The 15,323-nt window shown below is 52.6% G+C and overlaps 1 protein-coding gene and 1 long non-coding RNA gene across 4 annotated transcripts in view; one reads left to right on the top strand and one right to left on the bottom strand.

Moving 5' to 3' along the window:
• Window positions 1-671: 671 nt before the first annotated feature.
• Window positions 672-15,323, bottom strand: part of Atp2c2 (ATPase secretory pathway Ca2+ transporting 2) — a 56,833-nt gene continuing 42,181 nt past the window's right edge. For all 3 annotated transcript variants that reach the window (XM_075977442.1, XM_075977443.1, XM_075977444.1), the window contains 14 exons: window positions 14,442-14,543; window positions 13,322-13,411; window positions 10,034-10,135; window positions 9,457-9,613; window positions 8,539-8,709; window positions 7,878-7,975; window positions 7,741-7,791; window positions 6,656-6,822; window positions 5,340-5,408; window positions 5,135-5,251; window positions 3,870-4,017; window positions 2,561-2,659; window positions 2,144-2,285; window positions 672-808 (listed from right to left, as the gene is read on the bottom strand). In XM_075977442.1, coding sequence (XP_075833557.1) covers window positions 690-808; window positions 2,144-2,285; window positions 2,561-2,659; window positions 3,870-4,017; window positions 5,135-5,251; window positions 5,340-5,408; window positions 6,656-6,822; window positions 7,741-7,791; window positions 7,878-7,975; window positions 8,539-8,709; window positions 9,457-9,613; window positions 10,034-10,135; window positions 13,322-13,411; window positions 14,442-14,543 — 1,632 coding nt within the window. In that variant the 3' untranslated portion in view covers window positions 672-689. The remainder of the gene's footprint in view (window positions 809-2,143; window positions 2,286-2,560; window positions 2,660-3,869; window positions 4,018-5,134; window positions 5,252-5,339; window positions 5,409-6,655; window positions 6,823-7,740; window positions 7,792-7,877; window positions 7,976-8,538; window positions 8,710-9,456; window positions 9,614-10,033; window positions 10,136-13,321; window positions 13,412-14,441; window positions 14,544-15,323) is intronic.
• On the top strand, window positions 728-6,661 carry LOC142852535 (uncharacterized). The gene is made up of 4 exons (XR_012910970.1): window positions 728-806; window positions 1,608-1,719; window positions 6,135-6,240; window positions 6,550-6,661. It is a non-coding gene; the product is annotated as an uncharacterized LOC142852535 (long non-coding RNA).

Genomic DNA, 15,323 nt, shown 5'->3' with positions numbered 1-15,323 from the left:
AAGCAGGATTCCAGCATGTGCTTTGAGGTATCTGTATTTGTTTTGTTTTTCCGGGGGAGGGAACTTCACGTGTGTCAGTGTTTTTGAGGAGTCCCTCTTAGGAGTGGATGTGGAATTCTGAAAAAAAGTTAGGCTTTTATTTTGGTGTCCATGGGATAAGAGCTTTGTAAACACCAGGCAACCGTGTACTTCATCACGGCGAACATAGGGAGTTTTGGCTTTTTCAATGACTAATGCCCTATCCCACTCAGTGGCACCGCCTTGGCTTTGTTTTTAATCAGATTTTACATAAATCATACTTGTGGAGGTTTTTTTTTGAATACTGGGGCTCGAACCCCAAATCATGAGGTATAGCTCTTTACAGAGCTGCCCCTAAGCCCTCATCTTAGATGAAGAAGCAAGGCCTCGAAGGGGATGGCAGTGGGCAGAGTGGCCATATTTCTGGTCGCCGTGAAGTTCTTGTGCCATCACGTGAAGCTGCATTGCTCAAGCGCAGAGACAGGTTAAATAAAAAACACGATGTTTAATAAATAGTGCCCAGTCTTAGTAAGCTCCGTCCTGTCCTGTGCATCCCAGCAGGTCAGGAGGACATGTGGAGCCAGGGTCCTGGTGCTGTGTGGTCCTAAAATCCGCCTCTGAAGGGTGGGGACAGACGCAGGTCACCTGGGGCTGTTGACACAGTGGTTCCTCTACACGGCCTCCGGGAGCATCTGGGTGGCCCTGGCTCCAGAGCAGAACTTATCACACAGCTTCAGCAGCTCTGACAGAACGAAGACGGACGAGGCCAGGCCCGCTAACAGCAGCAGGTCTGTGGGGAGAGAGGCTCAGATGGCAATGGCCGCCTGCCACGTCCGGCTGTGTCTCCTCCATGTTCTCTACCCTTCTCCTCAACCCAACAGACTTGTGGGGGCTGGGGGGGGGTGGCCAATTGACAAGGCCAGGGTCCTTCTGTGACACTGGATGCCCAAATAAGTCACCTTGGCTTTGGCAAGCTGACATTCTTCCCTACCATGGAAAAGGCTGCTTAGAAACTTGCTTGGGGGAGGCGGTTTCCTTGTCTTCCTGAGATAGGGTCTCAGGTAGTTCAGGTTAGCCTCAAACTTTCTACACAGCTAAGGGCGATTTTGTGCTCCTGGTCCTTCTGGCTGGCTGTACCTCTCCAGTGCCACTGTTGGGATTACAGGCATGCCTAGGTTATTTGGTGCTGGGGATGGACTCAGGGCTTTGTGTGTGCCAGGCAAACACTCTACTGAGGGAGCTACAGCCCCAGCCCAAGAGTCTTCTTTGTGTGCAGGTTTGCAGGAACATGCAGGCAGAGGTCAGGGGTTGACACCTGGTGTCATTTTCTGCTCCCCACCTTTTTTTGAGACAGCTCTCTCCCTGAGCCTGGAGCCCCCAAAATACTCCTCTGCCTCCCCAAGCAATACTGGGGCATGCATTCTGAGGATCAGACTGGGGCCTCGTGCTGTCCTGTCTCCCTTTTCTTTGCTTGTTCCCCGGGGCACTCGTGGGGACCCTGCAGGGACACTGATTTTAGATCACACAGAGGTGCCTATCCTGGCTCTATCCAGGTCTCAAGTGCTCCTTCTTTGTATCTTCATACCCAGGTGACCATTTTGGGTCTGTAGTGAGCTGTGCTGGAGCAATGGCCTGCTCTGTCCTGGATCTGGGAGCTGACCCTCTGTCCTTCACCCCTGGGTGGAGGCGACAGGAGGAAAGGTAGGGGACCTGCAACTGCTGTGCTTGGGCTAGTTCCTCTGCAGGGCCTGTCCCTGCAAGAACAGGGACTATTTGCTTCCTGTCCCCACTTCTTTTTGGCTGTGGGAGCATCCTGGGCTCCAGAGCAGGGCATGTACACGGTGGCCTTTGGGCATCTCAGATGTCCCTTTCAGCAAGAACTGCCTGATGGCCAGCTCAGATGTGTGTGTCCTGAGGTTCAGGATGCTGCCACCCAGGCTTAGCCCCAGGCCCCACTTTCAGCAGAGGGGCCTCTTTCTGGGCTTTGTTTGTGTTCCCTGAAGAGTCTGCACGTCACCTTCCTTCCCTATGTGACATAGAACAGATGCTGCAGACCAAACTGTCTTTCCAGAGCCTTGAAAGCTCCCACTCTGGGGTAACCACTGTTCCTGATCCCATCACTCACCGAGAGCTCTCAAGTTTTCTGTCTGGAAGACCTTCTGCAGGGGTGGGGCATAGATCACAGCCAGCTGCCCGAGAAGGGACCCAAGGACCGAGAACAGGAACATGCGGTTCCGGAAAAAGCCAATCTCAAATATCAGCTTGGTCTGTGGGGAGGAGAGGCATGAGTGGGTTTATGAGTGAGTTTATCACCTGTGCCCCTGGGACACAGTACATTCTGTGTCCCCCCAAGTTGGCGCCTAGACAGAATGGCAAGTGCTGAGGGGACATGAAATCTGATCCCAGCACCCCTCTCCCCAAAACTTTGCCAAGAGTATGAGAGGCAGTGTAACAGTGCCCCCATACATAGCCAACCCCGCCCCCCCATTGTGGGTCTACGGGGGTGGGGCGTGGGACTTGGGGTGGGGTCAGCCCTGCTCACCTGAGAGCGGCAGCTTAGGGCATTGAAGAGGTCAAAAAACACGAAGCAGGTGAAGGCCATGGTGGTGGTGCGCGGGGTGCTGGTCCCGTTCTCTGGGATCTGGAATCACACATAGGTGTGCTCAGGGCAGAGAGGGAAAGCTCCCTACCTTGGAGCCGAGGGGTACAGTCGTGTGCCAGGGGTGGCCTGTGGATGCTGCCTGAGGTTTGCTCGTCAGCCCAGTCCCAAAGTTGGACCTAGAAGCTGATTCTGTGCAGTGTGTCTGCGCTGTCCCCAGGGGACTCCCACCCCAGTCTTCTCTCAGGAGTGTCAGCTGCCAGCACAGCCAGAAGGTAGCAGAGAAGGGAAAGACATCCCCTAGGGCAACAGTGCTCAAGATGTGGGTTGAAACCCCTCTGGGGTAAATGACCCTTTCACAGGGGTCACCTAAGACCATTGGAAAACACATTTATATTAGGATTTGTGAAAGTAGTGAAATTACAATTGTGAAGTAGCAACAAAAACAACTGTGGTTGGGGACCACAACGTGAGGAACTTAATTAAAGGGTCGCAGCATCAGGAAGACTGTCCTGGGGGTAACACCCTAGCGGGTCATGCCACTACACAAACCCACAGATCAGAGCCCATGTTCTGTGAGGAGTGTGGGACGGCTGGTCCCAAAGCCAGTGCATTTGGTAAGAATGTCTGTTGAGGCCTCAGCCATGTCAGCCAGGTCTGGCTGGAGCCCCAGTGAGATAGATTTGTGGGCGCAAGTGTCAGACACTTTTTGCCTCAACTTCCCCCTCCCCACCTGGTGAAACTTCCTCAGGCTGGAACACAGCTCAGTCCCATGTATACCCCTCCACCTGACGGCCAGGCAGGTTTCCAGAACCAAACTCTCATCTGGATGCCCTGGAGGCCATGTCTAAACACAGTGGGGGTCCCCACCTCATTCCTCATCTGGGCCACATATATAACCACATAGGTATATAACCATATACAACCATGTCCGAGGCTCCCTGGCCCAATGTGCTAAGATAGTCTCAGAGCATAAGGGGATCCTGTAGTTTCCTTTGACAATAGAAATGCCTACCCCAAATCAAGACTCCTGCTGTCTGTGCTCTGGCCCCAATTCTTGTCCCACAAATTTCTCCGTACCTCTCCCTACCATACTCTCTGGCCTCGGATAGCACCAGGTTCTTCTCCCTCTCCCTCTCTCTTTCCCCCTCCCTCCCTCTCTCTGTGTCTGTCGGTCTCCCTTGGAGAGAGCACCCAGCCCTGCACAGGGCTCCCAGCTGATCCCAAGCAAGCCAATGCCTGCCTTGCTCACCTCTCTCCAGAAAATAAAGAGGGTCCCTCCTATGATGACAGCAGCTGACATGAGGACCTTCAGGATCAAGGCTCTGTTCAGGATGCTGTCCCCCATGCTCCTCGGAGGCCTCCGCAGGGCATCTCTGTCCACAGGCTCCACCCCCAGGCTGTGCAGGACAAGGCAAGTGATGTTTTAAAATAGCAAAGGTCACTGGAAACTGGGCTAGGGGGCACACACCTGCAATCCCAGCTTTCTGGAGGCTGAGGCAGGAGACTCAGAGTTCAAGGCCAGCCTGGGTTATATAGTGCGCCCTAAACCCGCCTGAATCAAAGAGGGAGGATAAGGGAGAGCCTGCCTCAAAAATCAAAAAGGGACACCTGAGACCCGTGCCTCAGCCTTGACGATTGTCGCCTGTGAGCAGGGCTGTTCTTGTCCCCCAGGTGACTATCCTACTGATAGCCATAGCTCTCCACCCATCTGTCTCCAAGGATCTAGAAGCCAGAGCGCCTAGCAGGAGCCAGCACTGGGCTTTGGCCCTCCCCATGTCATGGCCTTCTAACCCCCATGTAGTTCCCTCTACCATGAGGGGTCCTAAGTGGGGCCTGGAGAAACAGGACCCAGCTCTGCTCCCCAGGGTCTACTGTGTCAGATGCCCATTTATCACTCAGGAACATCAGGAGGCCCAGTTGCACATGGAGACCTGGGAGCTGCCTCACCTGCTCTCTCTCTCTCTCACACACACACATAGGGAGGCTTGTGGAAGCAGCAGCCCTCGCTAGGCTCTGGGCTTTCCTCTCTGCATACCAGAGCCGATGATTACAGTGATGCTAACAGGAACATTAGCCGCGTTTGGAATGATACCTCCCTGTGCAAGCAGCCAAGGCTGCTGGGCACACAGGTCTCCTATGCCACCGATGTGTTCATGAGCATCTATAACATGCAAACACCATCCTAAGAGTCAAGGGGCATCAAGTCCATAATAACCAACCACAGTGAAGATGGATCTAATCAATCAAAACAAGGATACTTTCCCCTTTAGGGAAAAGCATGGGCAGATGCCCAAGGATGAGGCCGCCATTGTTAGAATGATCAGGGAGGTCTTCTTGGAGGTGGTGACCTGACTATAGAATGGGATGGAGCCATGGGCTCCAGGAGTTCACTGTAACTCAGGGAGCACAAAGCTCCGTCTCTGCATTCCAGTCTGCCCTTCAGGAAGCTGCTCACAAGCAGCCTGGAGATTCCTTTCCCAGAGGAAGCTCACACGGTCCTGCCTTCAGCCTTACCTCTGTGCTGGCGGTCCATCCATGATGATGTTCACCCACAGGATCTGCATGGCGTTGAGGGGGCTGGGCAGGTTGCACACGGTGGACAGGGTGATGAGGCTCAGGGCTGCAATGCTCCTGCAGGGCAAAGGCAACAGGCAGCCCCTCAGTGCGTGCACCGGATGTGGCACCCGCTCACTACAGGGTACCAGCTGCCTCTGCTTACGTGCTCAGCTGGAAGCGGACGAAGTTCTTGATGTTGTAGAAGATGCCTTTGCCTTCCTCCACCGCACTCCTGAAAGGGAGGCAAGAGTGTGGGTGCCCAGGAAAGTCCTGGTGGGGGCAGGAGTGGCCAGCCTACGTGCAACAGTGCCGGGAACCCTTGCTGGCACACCTGGGACACACTGATGGGGTGGTGGCAGCCTCTTTTGTATAAATCCTGTGTGTGACCCCTTTCAGCTGGAGCCCGGGGCCCTGCCTGCGCTCAGAATGCTGAGTGTACAATCTACCTGCGGTTCAGCACAGCAGAGTGGAAGAAACCCAAGCTCCACTCGCTGGGGGCAGAACAAGAAAGGGTGTGAGAGGTACAGAGGCATCACCGCCCATCTGTCCTGTGTGTGTGTACCTGTGTAGTTTATGTGTCGGAACATGCGTGTGGAGGCCGTAAGGACACGCTGGATGTCCGGCTGCCTCTCTGACTTCCTCCTTTGAGTCTAAGTATTTCAGAGTCTGGAGCAAAGCCCCTGGGATCCTCCTATCTCTGCCCCGCACAGTGCCAGGGTTACAGGCATGCTCCTAGGGCTGTGACCGTGGGACAGACACACATGCACACACTGAATCATTCATGGAAGAGTCTTTAGTGGCAGAGAAATGTTGCTACACCAGTGCCTCTGCTATTAGAAACACGCTTCCAAATGTTCTTCTGTACGCTAAGTACCGTGATTTACTTAAGATTAAATCCAGATAAAGGCAATTTTAATCCTCCCGTCTGGGCCTCCAACTGGGACTTTCATTTGTGCAGGTGTGCACACACGTGGGGACCAGAGGACAGCCTGGTGTCATCCCCAGGAAGGCTGTCCTCCTCCTTTGACACAGGATCTCTCACTGGCCTGGAGCTCACCCATCGGGTAAGGTTGGCTAGCTAGCAAGCCCTGGGTCGGCCTGTCTCCTCCACAGCTGTAGGATCAGCAGCCTGTACTGCCCTACCTGCGTTTTCACGTGAACTCAGGGTGTCAAACTCGATGCCTCATGCTTGCAGGCCAAGCACTTTGCCGACCGAGCCATCCCTCCAGCCCCCAAACATGATTTTTAACAGCTGCCCCTTGTGACTAGCTGGTCAAGTGACTCTAGGCTTTCTTTATATCCCACAGTAGTGAATGACAGGATGACCTTGTTTTGAGAAGGTCCATACATTTAGAATGGGCTTATCATTACAGCGATAACCTTGGGATTCAGCTCTCTCCAGGGAGTTCCCTGAACCTCAAGAAAGCCCTGCCATATCCACTACAGTACATCCTGGGGATGCCGATGATAGCAACTCACATAATGGTCGAGAAGTCGTCGTCCACCAGAATCATGTTGGCGGCCTCTTTGCTGACGTCCGTCCCCGTCTGGCCCATGGCTATCCCGATGTCCGCGGACTTGAGGGCAACGGAATCATTCACGCCATCCCCGGTCATGGCCACAATCGCCCCTGACTCCTGCAGTGCCTTTGGGAAGAGCAGGTGATGGAGGATGCTGCCCGAGGACTCTCTCAGACTTTCATGATGCCCTGCCTGGTGTACCACGGGGCCCCATCCCCTGGACTCTGGGGTCAACTGGCCTAGAGCCACAGTAGCTCTGCCGCAGTGGCCCTGAATCTACAAAGCAAGTGGCAGCCACCATCCTGGCCTCACAGGCTGCTGTGCCACCCTGGCTAGGATAGCAGATGTGAGTTGTAAAAGTTACATATTTCTGGGCTGGCAAGATGTCCCAACAGGTAAAGGAGCTTGCCACCAATCCTGATGACCTGACTCATATAGTCACATGGTTAATAGAGAACTGGCCCTCACAAGGTGTCACCTGACCTCCATACATGCACTGTGGCCTGTGTGCACCTATATTCATATATACAAAATTTGTTCTTTTTTTTTTCTTTGGAACAGTCTTTTTTTGTGTAGCCAAGGCTTATCCTGGAATTCATGGTCCCCCTGCCTCAGCCTCATGAGTACTGGAATGACAGTTGTGAGCCACCATATGGGGTTGGCATTTATTCTTCATCACTAAGAACTAAACACCTCAGAACCCCCTCAAATAGCTCCCAAAGAACAAAACAGGGCTAGCAAAGAGCTCAGCAAACTGCCAGGTACAGAGGTGGGGAAAGCTCTGGAACTCACTGGTTTCTGGTTGTCAAAAAGGAGCCATGGGAATATTTTCTCTTTACGTTATCTAATTCCTAGGGCTGTTCCCAGTGTCTGTGGACAGTGGTCCCCAACTTCCCCACAACCCCATAAGAGGACCCACCCCTGTTTCTACTGTGAAGTGCCTAGCAGCCTGCCCCCTTGGACCATCCCGGTCACTTGGCCAGCTGAGAGCCTGCCACCCTGAATGGCCCCACCCTGAACAGCCCCTGTCATATGCCCCATTACCTTTATGATTTTAACCTTGTGCTTCGGGCTGGTCCTGAAGAATATAGACACCTGGTACAGGGAGTCAAAGAGTCATCCGGGACATAGGAGCTGGAGGACCTCTCCATCCTGTCCCATCCGCCCCCGGAAGAACCCACCTGCCTCACTTGGGCAGCCAGTGCGTCCTGCTCCATGCCCTCCACCTCCTCCCCAGACATGGCTCTCAGCTTCTCGTTGCATAGGCCGATGTTTCTTCCTTTGGGGGAGGAGTTAGGGCTGAGGAACACCCCAGGATACCCACTGTGGTCCTGTCCCACCCAGCATGTGACAAACCCGACTTTAGCCCATATCCAGTCAGTGTCTGGTAACCATGGTGAACCTATATTTGCCCATGATCACAAAACTATGCAAAAATGGGCTTCCCTGAGGCCACAATGCTGGGGAGTATCACTGGCACCTCTGGGACTCTGGCAACAGCACTGGGCTGACTTGAGCAAAGCCAACAAGACAACTCTTGACGGGAATGATTAGAGGAGGCAGAGAAGGCCTGCCGGTCCACCGCTGATGAGCGCTTCCATGCCTTTTCAAAGATACCCAGCCAATGGAGGAAGCCAGACTGGACCTACAGGGTGTGGGATGCCACCTGTGCGATGAGATTACACTTGAAAAGCTCCGAAACACACAGTAGGCCCTTAGTTTACATGCGAACTTTCCCCCATTTTGGACACAAGCTGAAGCAGGGAGCCCAGGTCTCCACAGCTCAGAGCCCTTTCAGTTGGGCATGAGGCCCCTCCACTCCTGGCCCCTCATCGCAGTTACCTATGGCCCAGGCTGTCTCTAGGGCGTCTCCTGTCACCATCTTCACTGACACACCAGACTCGGAGAGGACCTGGACTGCTTCCTTCACACCAGCCCTCGGCGGGTCGATGATGCCCACAAGACCCAGGAACGTCAGTCTCCCCAGCTCGGGCCCAGATGCCAGGGCCAGCACTGTAGGAGACACAAGGACAGGTTTCTGGGGACTGGTGACCACCTTTGGTCCTAGCAAGCCCTGCTGTGACCCTCTGGGGAGCATAGGTGCACTGGATAGGGAGGGAGGGGTATGGGATACAGGCTGATGGTCCAGCGGAAGCCCCCGGGAGATGGCAGACAGGCATCTGGGACAGCCTCGCCTGCCAAGGGCTCAGTGCATGCTGTCTCCAGAGTCAGGAGGTTGAGGTCATGAATAGGAGAAACCTGGCTCTTCTCCCAGCCCTGCCCCCATGGAATACAAGTATTCCAGAGTGTTCTGAGATGTTTTCTCCAACAAGTGACGGGGTGACAAATGGCACAGCCTGATGGGGAAGACCCTGCCCCTGCCCCTGAGAAAGCTGTAGATGCCCCAAATGGACCGTCTCCCATCATCTGAGAGTTCTGGGTTTTCGTGGCAGAAGGTACGGGATGAAATCGTGCCTGAAATCAGTGCGCACAGCACAAACTTCACATGCCCTAGAGAATCTGGCAAGCAGCACTTCCTCCATACACAAGCTACCCCTAGATTAGCGGGTGTTGTGGGTGGCTAGGGGGGACTAGGCACTTCAACTGTGAAGTTTCACGTTGGGAGTTGCTTGTTGGTCCACCCCTGCCTGCTTTTTGGCCGGAGGCAGATTCACCCAGGACCCTGCTCCCATGCATTCTAGCGACACTACAGGCCAACGCAAGGCCCCAGTGGACAAGGGAGGAAGCCATGGTACCAACCCCGCAGGCCAAGTGAGCCCATCTTCTTCTCTTCCTGCAGCCAGCAGGACTTCTGTTGGGGCGTCAGAGGCAGGGGGATGCCCCCATTGTTGTACATGCTGCAGTGATGGATCACTTCCTCAAAGGCCCCCTTCATGAAGAAAATGTCTTCCCGGTCCTTGGAAAAGAAAAGGAAAACAAAACCCACTGCCATTGGGTGCTTCCTGCTGCATAGACAACTGCCTCACACGTGAGCCCATACCAGAATCTCCGCAACACACAGTCCACGCCTGGACTTTCCAACGCAGGTTAATTGAAGCCTGAGACTCCACATTGCTAATCCCCAGGGACGCAGGTGCGGCTGGGTCAGGGCCCCCACTATGAGCACCAGGGGTCAGAATGCCAGGTTCATGGCTGTCACCTCACTGGAAGCTCTCAGAAGGTACTGGGAATGCCATCCTCTCCCCCCAGGTGTTGTGCCTTACTTTGGTAAGGGAGGGAGGTGTGCTCCGCCATCCCAGCTCTCAATGCTGAGGCAGGAGCCTTCCAGGACAGCCTGGCACCACAGTGAGACTGTCTTAACAACAGCCAAGCTCACCTCATTCTTCGGGCTGCACCGCACGGCCATCCACTTCTGCTCTGAGCTGAAGGGAATCTCCTTTCTCCGTGTGTAGGAATCTTTGGCGTCACCTAAGTTCATCTAGGGTATAAGAGGGGATGTTTTCAGGGAGTCACCCCAAGCCAGGCTGTATGCCCCTGGTTCCCAGCCTTCCTAACGCTGCAACCTTTCACACAGTTCCTCCTATTGTGGTACCCCCCCCATCATAAACTTACTTTTGTTGCTAATTCATAACTGTGATTTTGCTACTGTTATTAATTGGAAATTGGAAATATGTGTTTTTTAATAGTCTCAGGTAACTCCTGTGAAAAGGTCACTTGTGCCCCCACCCCTGAAGGGTTGTGACCCACAGGTTGAAAACCACTGCAGTAAATTAAAGTCTGTATAAACCAACATCCAAACTATAGAACCCCAAGCAGTAGCTACAGGAAGGCTGTCTGTTTTCAAATGTCTCACCCAGGAACCTTTCTTTTCTCTTGACCCAGAACCAAGTCTTTGCCTCATTGCCTTTGGAAACTCCTGAGGAATGAGGACATTTGGGGAGGTGCAGCCTGGGGCCCGCAGGACCAGCACCTGTGTGGTCTTTGATGACTTCCGAGCCTATTGCTCACTAAACTAAAACTCAGGACAAACTCAGTTTTCCAAAAGCAAACCAATGTTAGCCAGGCATCTCATGCATTAGAAACAGTGTTCTGGAGAGAAAGGAATCCCAGAACTCTGGCGAAAGTGGGACTGGCTCAGGGAAGGAGGGGCTCTGAGAACCCTGCTCCCCCACTGAGACAGGGTCTTGCTTTGTAACCCTGCCTGGCCTGGGATTTGCTATGTAGATCAGGCTGGCCTTGTACTTACAGAGATCTGCCTAGCTCTGCTTTCCCAGTGCTGGGATTAAAGGCGTGTGCCACCATGTCTGGAAAGAGTCCCTACTCCCCATCCCCCTCAAAGCACAGCTATGCCAGCAGCCCCCACAGTGGCCAACGGTGGCTGTGCTGTGCAAGACTGTCCTCTGAGAAGGGCAGCCACCAGCATCCGAGAAGCTGTGACTCATCCCAGGAGACCCTCAGAAAGAGGAGTAGAGAGGGCATCAGACCCTCACCTCCTCAACCCTTCCTCGGCTGCAGCAGCAGCTGACATGCTAGAGTATGCAGAAGACAGAAGTTCCCCTGCAGGGAGCACACCAGATCAGGGCTGGGCTCCTTAGGGATGTGGCTGTTTGGGGTCACCATACATACTATTTTGAGCAAACCCAAAAAAGTCATCCACCCGTCAAGCTGGGCTTGGGTGGAATTGATGCTTTTGGGGTGTCCTATCTGGGTGAATAGATATTTGTTTGTGTCACCCCAGGAGAAGATGACAAAACATGGAGATGTAATGACCAGCAGGGTGTGGTGGCAAGTGCCTGCGATCATAGCTTCTCAGAGGCTGAGACAGGATTGTGAGTTCAAGGCTGATCTGGGCCACACAGCAAGGGCATTTCTCAAAGTAAAAAGGGCTGGATTTGGCTTAGGCAGCCACGGTGCCCTGGATTCCATTCTCACTCCTGAAAGCTAATAAAATTGTGAGAGTGGTGTGAAAGAGGGTAGGCAGATCACAAGGATGATGTCTAGGGCTGGGGAGATGGCTCAGCAGGTAAGAAGGCTTGCTGCGCAAACATGAGGACCTGAGTTCAAATCCCCAGAACTGTGTGGACTAGTCAAGGTTCTCTAAAGGAACAGAACTGATAGAATCAAGATAATTACATGGAAAAAAAGAAAGGAAAGAAAACACGAATATCTGTTTAATATGTGTGTATATATGCATGAACACATTCTTAAAAAATGTGACAAAACATTCAATTATAATCCATGTCTTATATATTTATTTATTATAGTGTTATTATTTATTTTAATTATATTTAGATTATTAAATATATTAAATTATAATTAATATTTATAAATATGTTAAATTATAGTTATTTATAATTATATGTTATTTACTATAATTACAGAGTTATTATATAGTGCTGATTTATTATAATCTGTAATTGGTCACATGGCCTTAACTGGTATTTGTTTTTTGTTTTTTTAAGATTTATTTATTTATTATGTATAGAGTATTCTGCCTACATATATCCTATAGGCCAGTAGAGGGCACCAGATCTCATTACAGATGGTTGTGAGTCACCATGTGGTTGCTGGGAATTGAACTCAGGACCTCTGGGAGAGCAGTCAGTGTTCTTAACCTCTGAGCCATCTCTCCAGCCCCTTAACTGGCATTTGTAACTACTTTCCTCTACTACTCATTCTGTATTTCCTTTACCCTCAGCAAGCACCTCAACAGGTCTTTCCCTGGAAGAGTTACCCACACCCTTATTCCTGATGGGGCTGTACCCTCTTCATCCTGCCTGAATTACATTGTAGTTTCCCATCGACCTTAATCACAAGACATGGTGGCACCAAGAGATGCCCTATAGGATCCCCTGCACGCCAGACGTAATCGTTCTCACCTCCATTGTGGAGAAGCAATCCAATTTCCTCTTGGTAATCAGGATCCTATTACCACTGCTGTTCCTTTCTTAGCTTGTCTGCTTCAGGGCACCAGAAACCCAAAGTGGCCCTGGGTTTCTGAGCTTCCAGTTCTATGGAATGTTTGCTGTGTTTCCTGGCAGAAAGATTCCTCCCTTTGGAACCAAAACTTCCAGGCCAGCATGTGGTTATGTGTGCCTGTACTCTCAGTGCTGTTGGAGGACAGGGTGGGTAACAGGAACACGGTTGGGGCCTGCTGGCTGCCAGCCTGGCTTAGGTTCAGCGAGAGACCCTGTCCTAAAGGAACAAGTGGAGACACACAGAGAAGGACACGGATGTCCTCTTCTGACCCTGTTGAGGACTGCAGATCATCAGACTCTGAATTTTCTATGACCCTTTGCCTGCCGGAGTAAACAGCTGCTTTTCCTGTGCTTGCAGCTGCTCTGAGCATGAGACCCTGATGGCAGGGGAGTGGTTTCTGGTGGCTTGCAGCTGCAGGATCTTGAGAGCTAGGGCATGGCCATTAGTCAGGGAAGGTGCTATATAAGCTGCCATCAATATAATGCCAACAATAAAGTTGGCATTCTTGGTGTTCTTGTTTCAAGGATGACGTGTGTGTGTGTATGTGTGTGTGTGTGTATGTGTGTGTTTCAATCTCCAAGGCCCTTGCCTGAGTATGCTACAGGCGTAGTACCGTAGTACACGTAGTACAGGTGCTACAGGACCGTAGTACACGTAGTAGTACAGACACTACATGACCCCTTACCTTCATGGCCAGCACCATCAAGGCCCCTTCTGTAGGCTGTCCCATCACAGTGTTCTTCCTGATGACAGCGTTGTTGGCAATGCAGCCTGCCTGAAGTGGGGTTGGAGTATCTGCAGTCAGTACAAGGAACCAGCCCCTGGGCCTTGGGCTCACCCATGCTATGAAAGGTTGGGCACTGCAGGTGTGGCCTTAGAGCTGGGCCAGATAACAAGTTTCCTTCTAATAAATGTGTGTCTTAGAAACACACAAATGTGTCACCCCCTGCCCCCACCCCATCTTCAGGCATTGAACCAGGCCTCTCACATGCTAGGCAAGCCCTCTACCACTGAACTGCATACCCCAGGCTTGTTTTTCATTTTGAGATAGGGCTTGCTAAGTTGCCCAGGCTGGCCTTGAACTTGTACCCCTGCCTTGGTCTCCTGAGTAGCCGGGATGCCAGGCCTGTCCCACTAGGCTGGGAAATGGCTTAGGAAGAGTGTTGGTTCCAGAAGCAGTCAGGGGAGCACAAGGTGCAGATGGACCAGGGTCTGTGGTGGGGTAGTGGGGTGGTGGTGACAGCAAGTGGATTTCCACTCAGGTGACACTGTGTTCTGGGGCTGGAGAGTGGCACTGGATGCGTGGGGGGATGAGCAGGCCATCAGTTAAGCCACAGGCTTTAGGAAAGTGTTCTGCAGTACACAGCTAGTTTGGAGAAACATCTAGAAGACTGACAGAGCATGGGCGACTGCTGCTTCCCTGCCACCCTGGAGCTGATCTCAACCATCCAGGGGCTTCTCTGAGTTTGTTTCTGAGGGGGCTGAGGGGAGGGAAGGCAGTAGAGCGGAGGGCCCCCTGGAGGAGGGTACTGTTCGGGAGGAGGCCCTGACTTCCAGGAGGCCTCTGGCCATGCAGGAAGGGCAGATGGCATACGAGGAGGAACCACACCTGACAATGCCAACAGTGACAGTGGGAAGATCTGCACCCACCAGCCCAGCCAGGCTCTGCCTTCCCTTCGCCCTCCTCCTTCCCATCCTGCCGGGGTGATGCCCGCAGCTGCGACAGCCCTAACTGCTGAAGCTGGTCAGTCACCTCCATCCCAGGCAGGCTGCACACCGTCCCACCATGGCTACCCAACACTCACCTCCACCAGTTTCCCCACCGAAACGTTGCTGAATCCCTGGATCACTTCCTTGGATGGAAGGAGACACACGGCCCCTTCGCCACTGTACCCGACTCCACTGATCTGGAAGGATACGGCAGACTGAGGGTGTTATCGAGACCTGACCCCTAAACCCTGAGTGGTTCCTGTCCCCTCTCCTACAGTCCCATCCATTAGCATATACGTTAGGATGACCCCGCAGACTGTCTGCCACCCAGGACCTCTCCCTGACAGTAGAGGCTGTGTGCATTTTGACCAGCTGCTGCCAGCACTCCCGGTGGAGGCCTTGCTGCACAAGCTGAGGAGCAAAGGGAGACAGCTTGGGAGAAGCCACACCTAAGCCAAGAGGAAATATCTGGCCTCTGCAGCTCATAAACCTGTCAATCAAGATAATGCAGCCCCGGGGCTGAAAAGCAACCAGCCATGGAATGTTCATAAACCAGCATGACAATGTGCCAAGAAAATGGCATTGAGGGGCCAGGGAGCTGGCTCTGTGGTTGATAGGAGTGCTTACTGGTCTTGTTCAGTTCCCAACATCACCACTAGATGGCTCCAAACTGCTTGTAGTACCAGCTTCAGGGGCTCCAACGCCCTCTTCTGGCCTCCACGGGAACTGTACTAATGTGCCTACAGTACCAGCACACAGGCATATAGCCATAAACATAAACAAATATCTCAAAAAAAATCTTTAAAAAGTAAAGAAACGTTATTGAGGGCTGGAGAGATGGCTCAGCGGTTAAGAGCATTGCCTGCTCTTCCCAAGGTCCTGAGTTCAATTCCCAGCAATCACATGGTGGCTCACAACCATCTGTAATGAGGTCTGGTGCCCTCTTCTGGCCTGCAGGCATACACGCAGACAGAATA

This window comes from Microtus pennsylvanicus, chromosome 6 (assembly GCF_037038515.1).
Source record: "Microtus pennsylvanicus isolate mMicPen1 chromosome 6, mMicPen1.hap1, whole genome shotgun sequence".
Classification (NCBI taxonomy): domain Eukaryota; kingdom Metazoa; phylum Chordata; class Mammalia; order Rodentia; family Cricetidae; genus Microtus; species Microtus pennsylvanicus.
The sequence above is the reverse complement of the archived record's forward strand: the minus strand, read 5'-3'. Positions and strand labels throughout refer to the sequence as shown.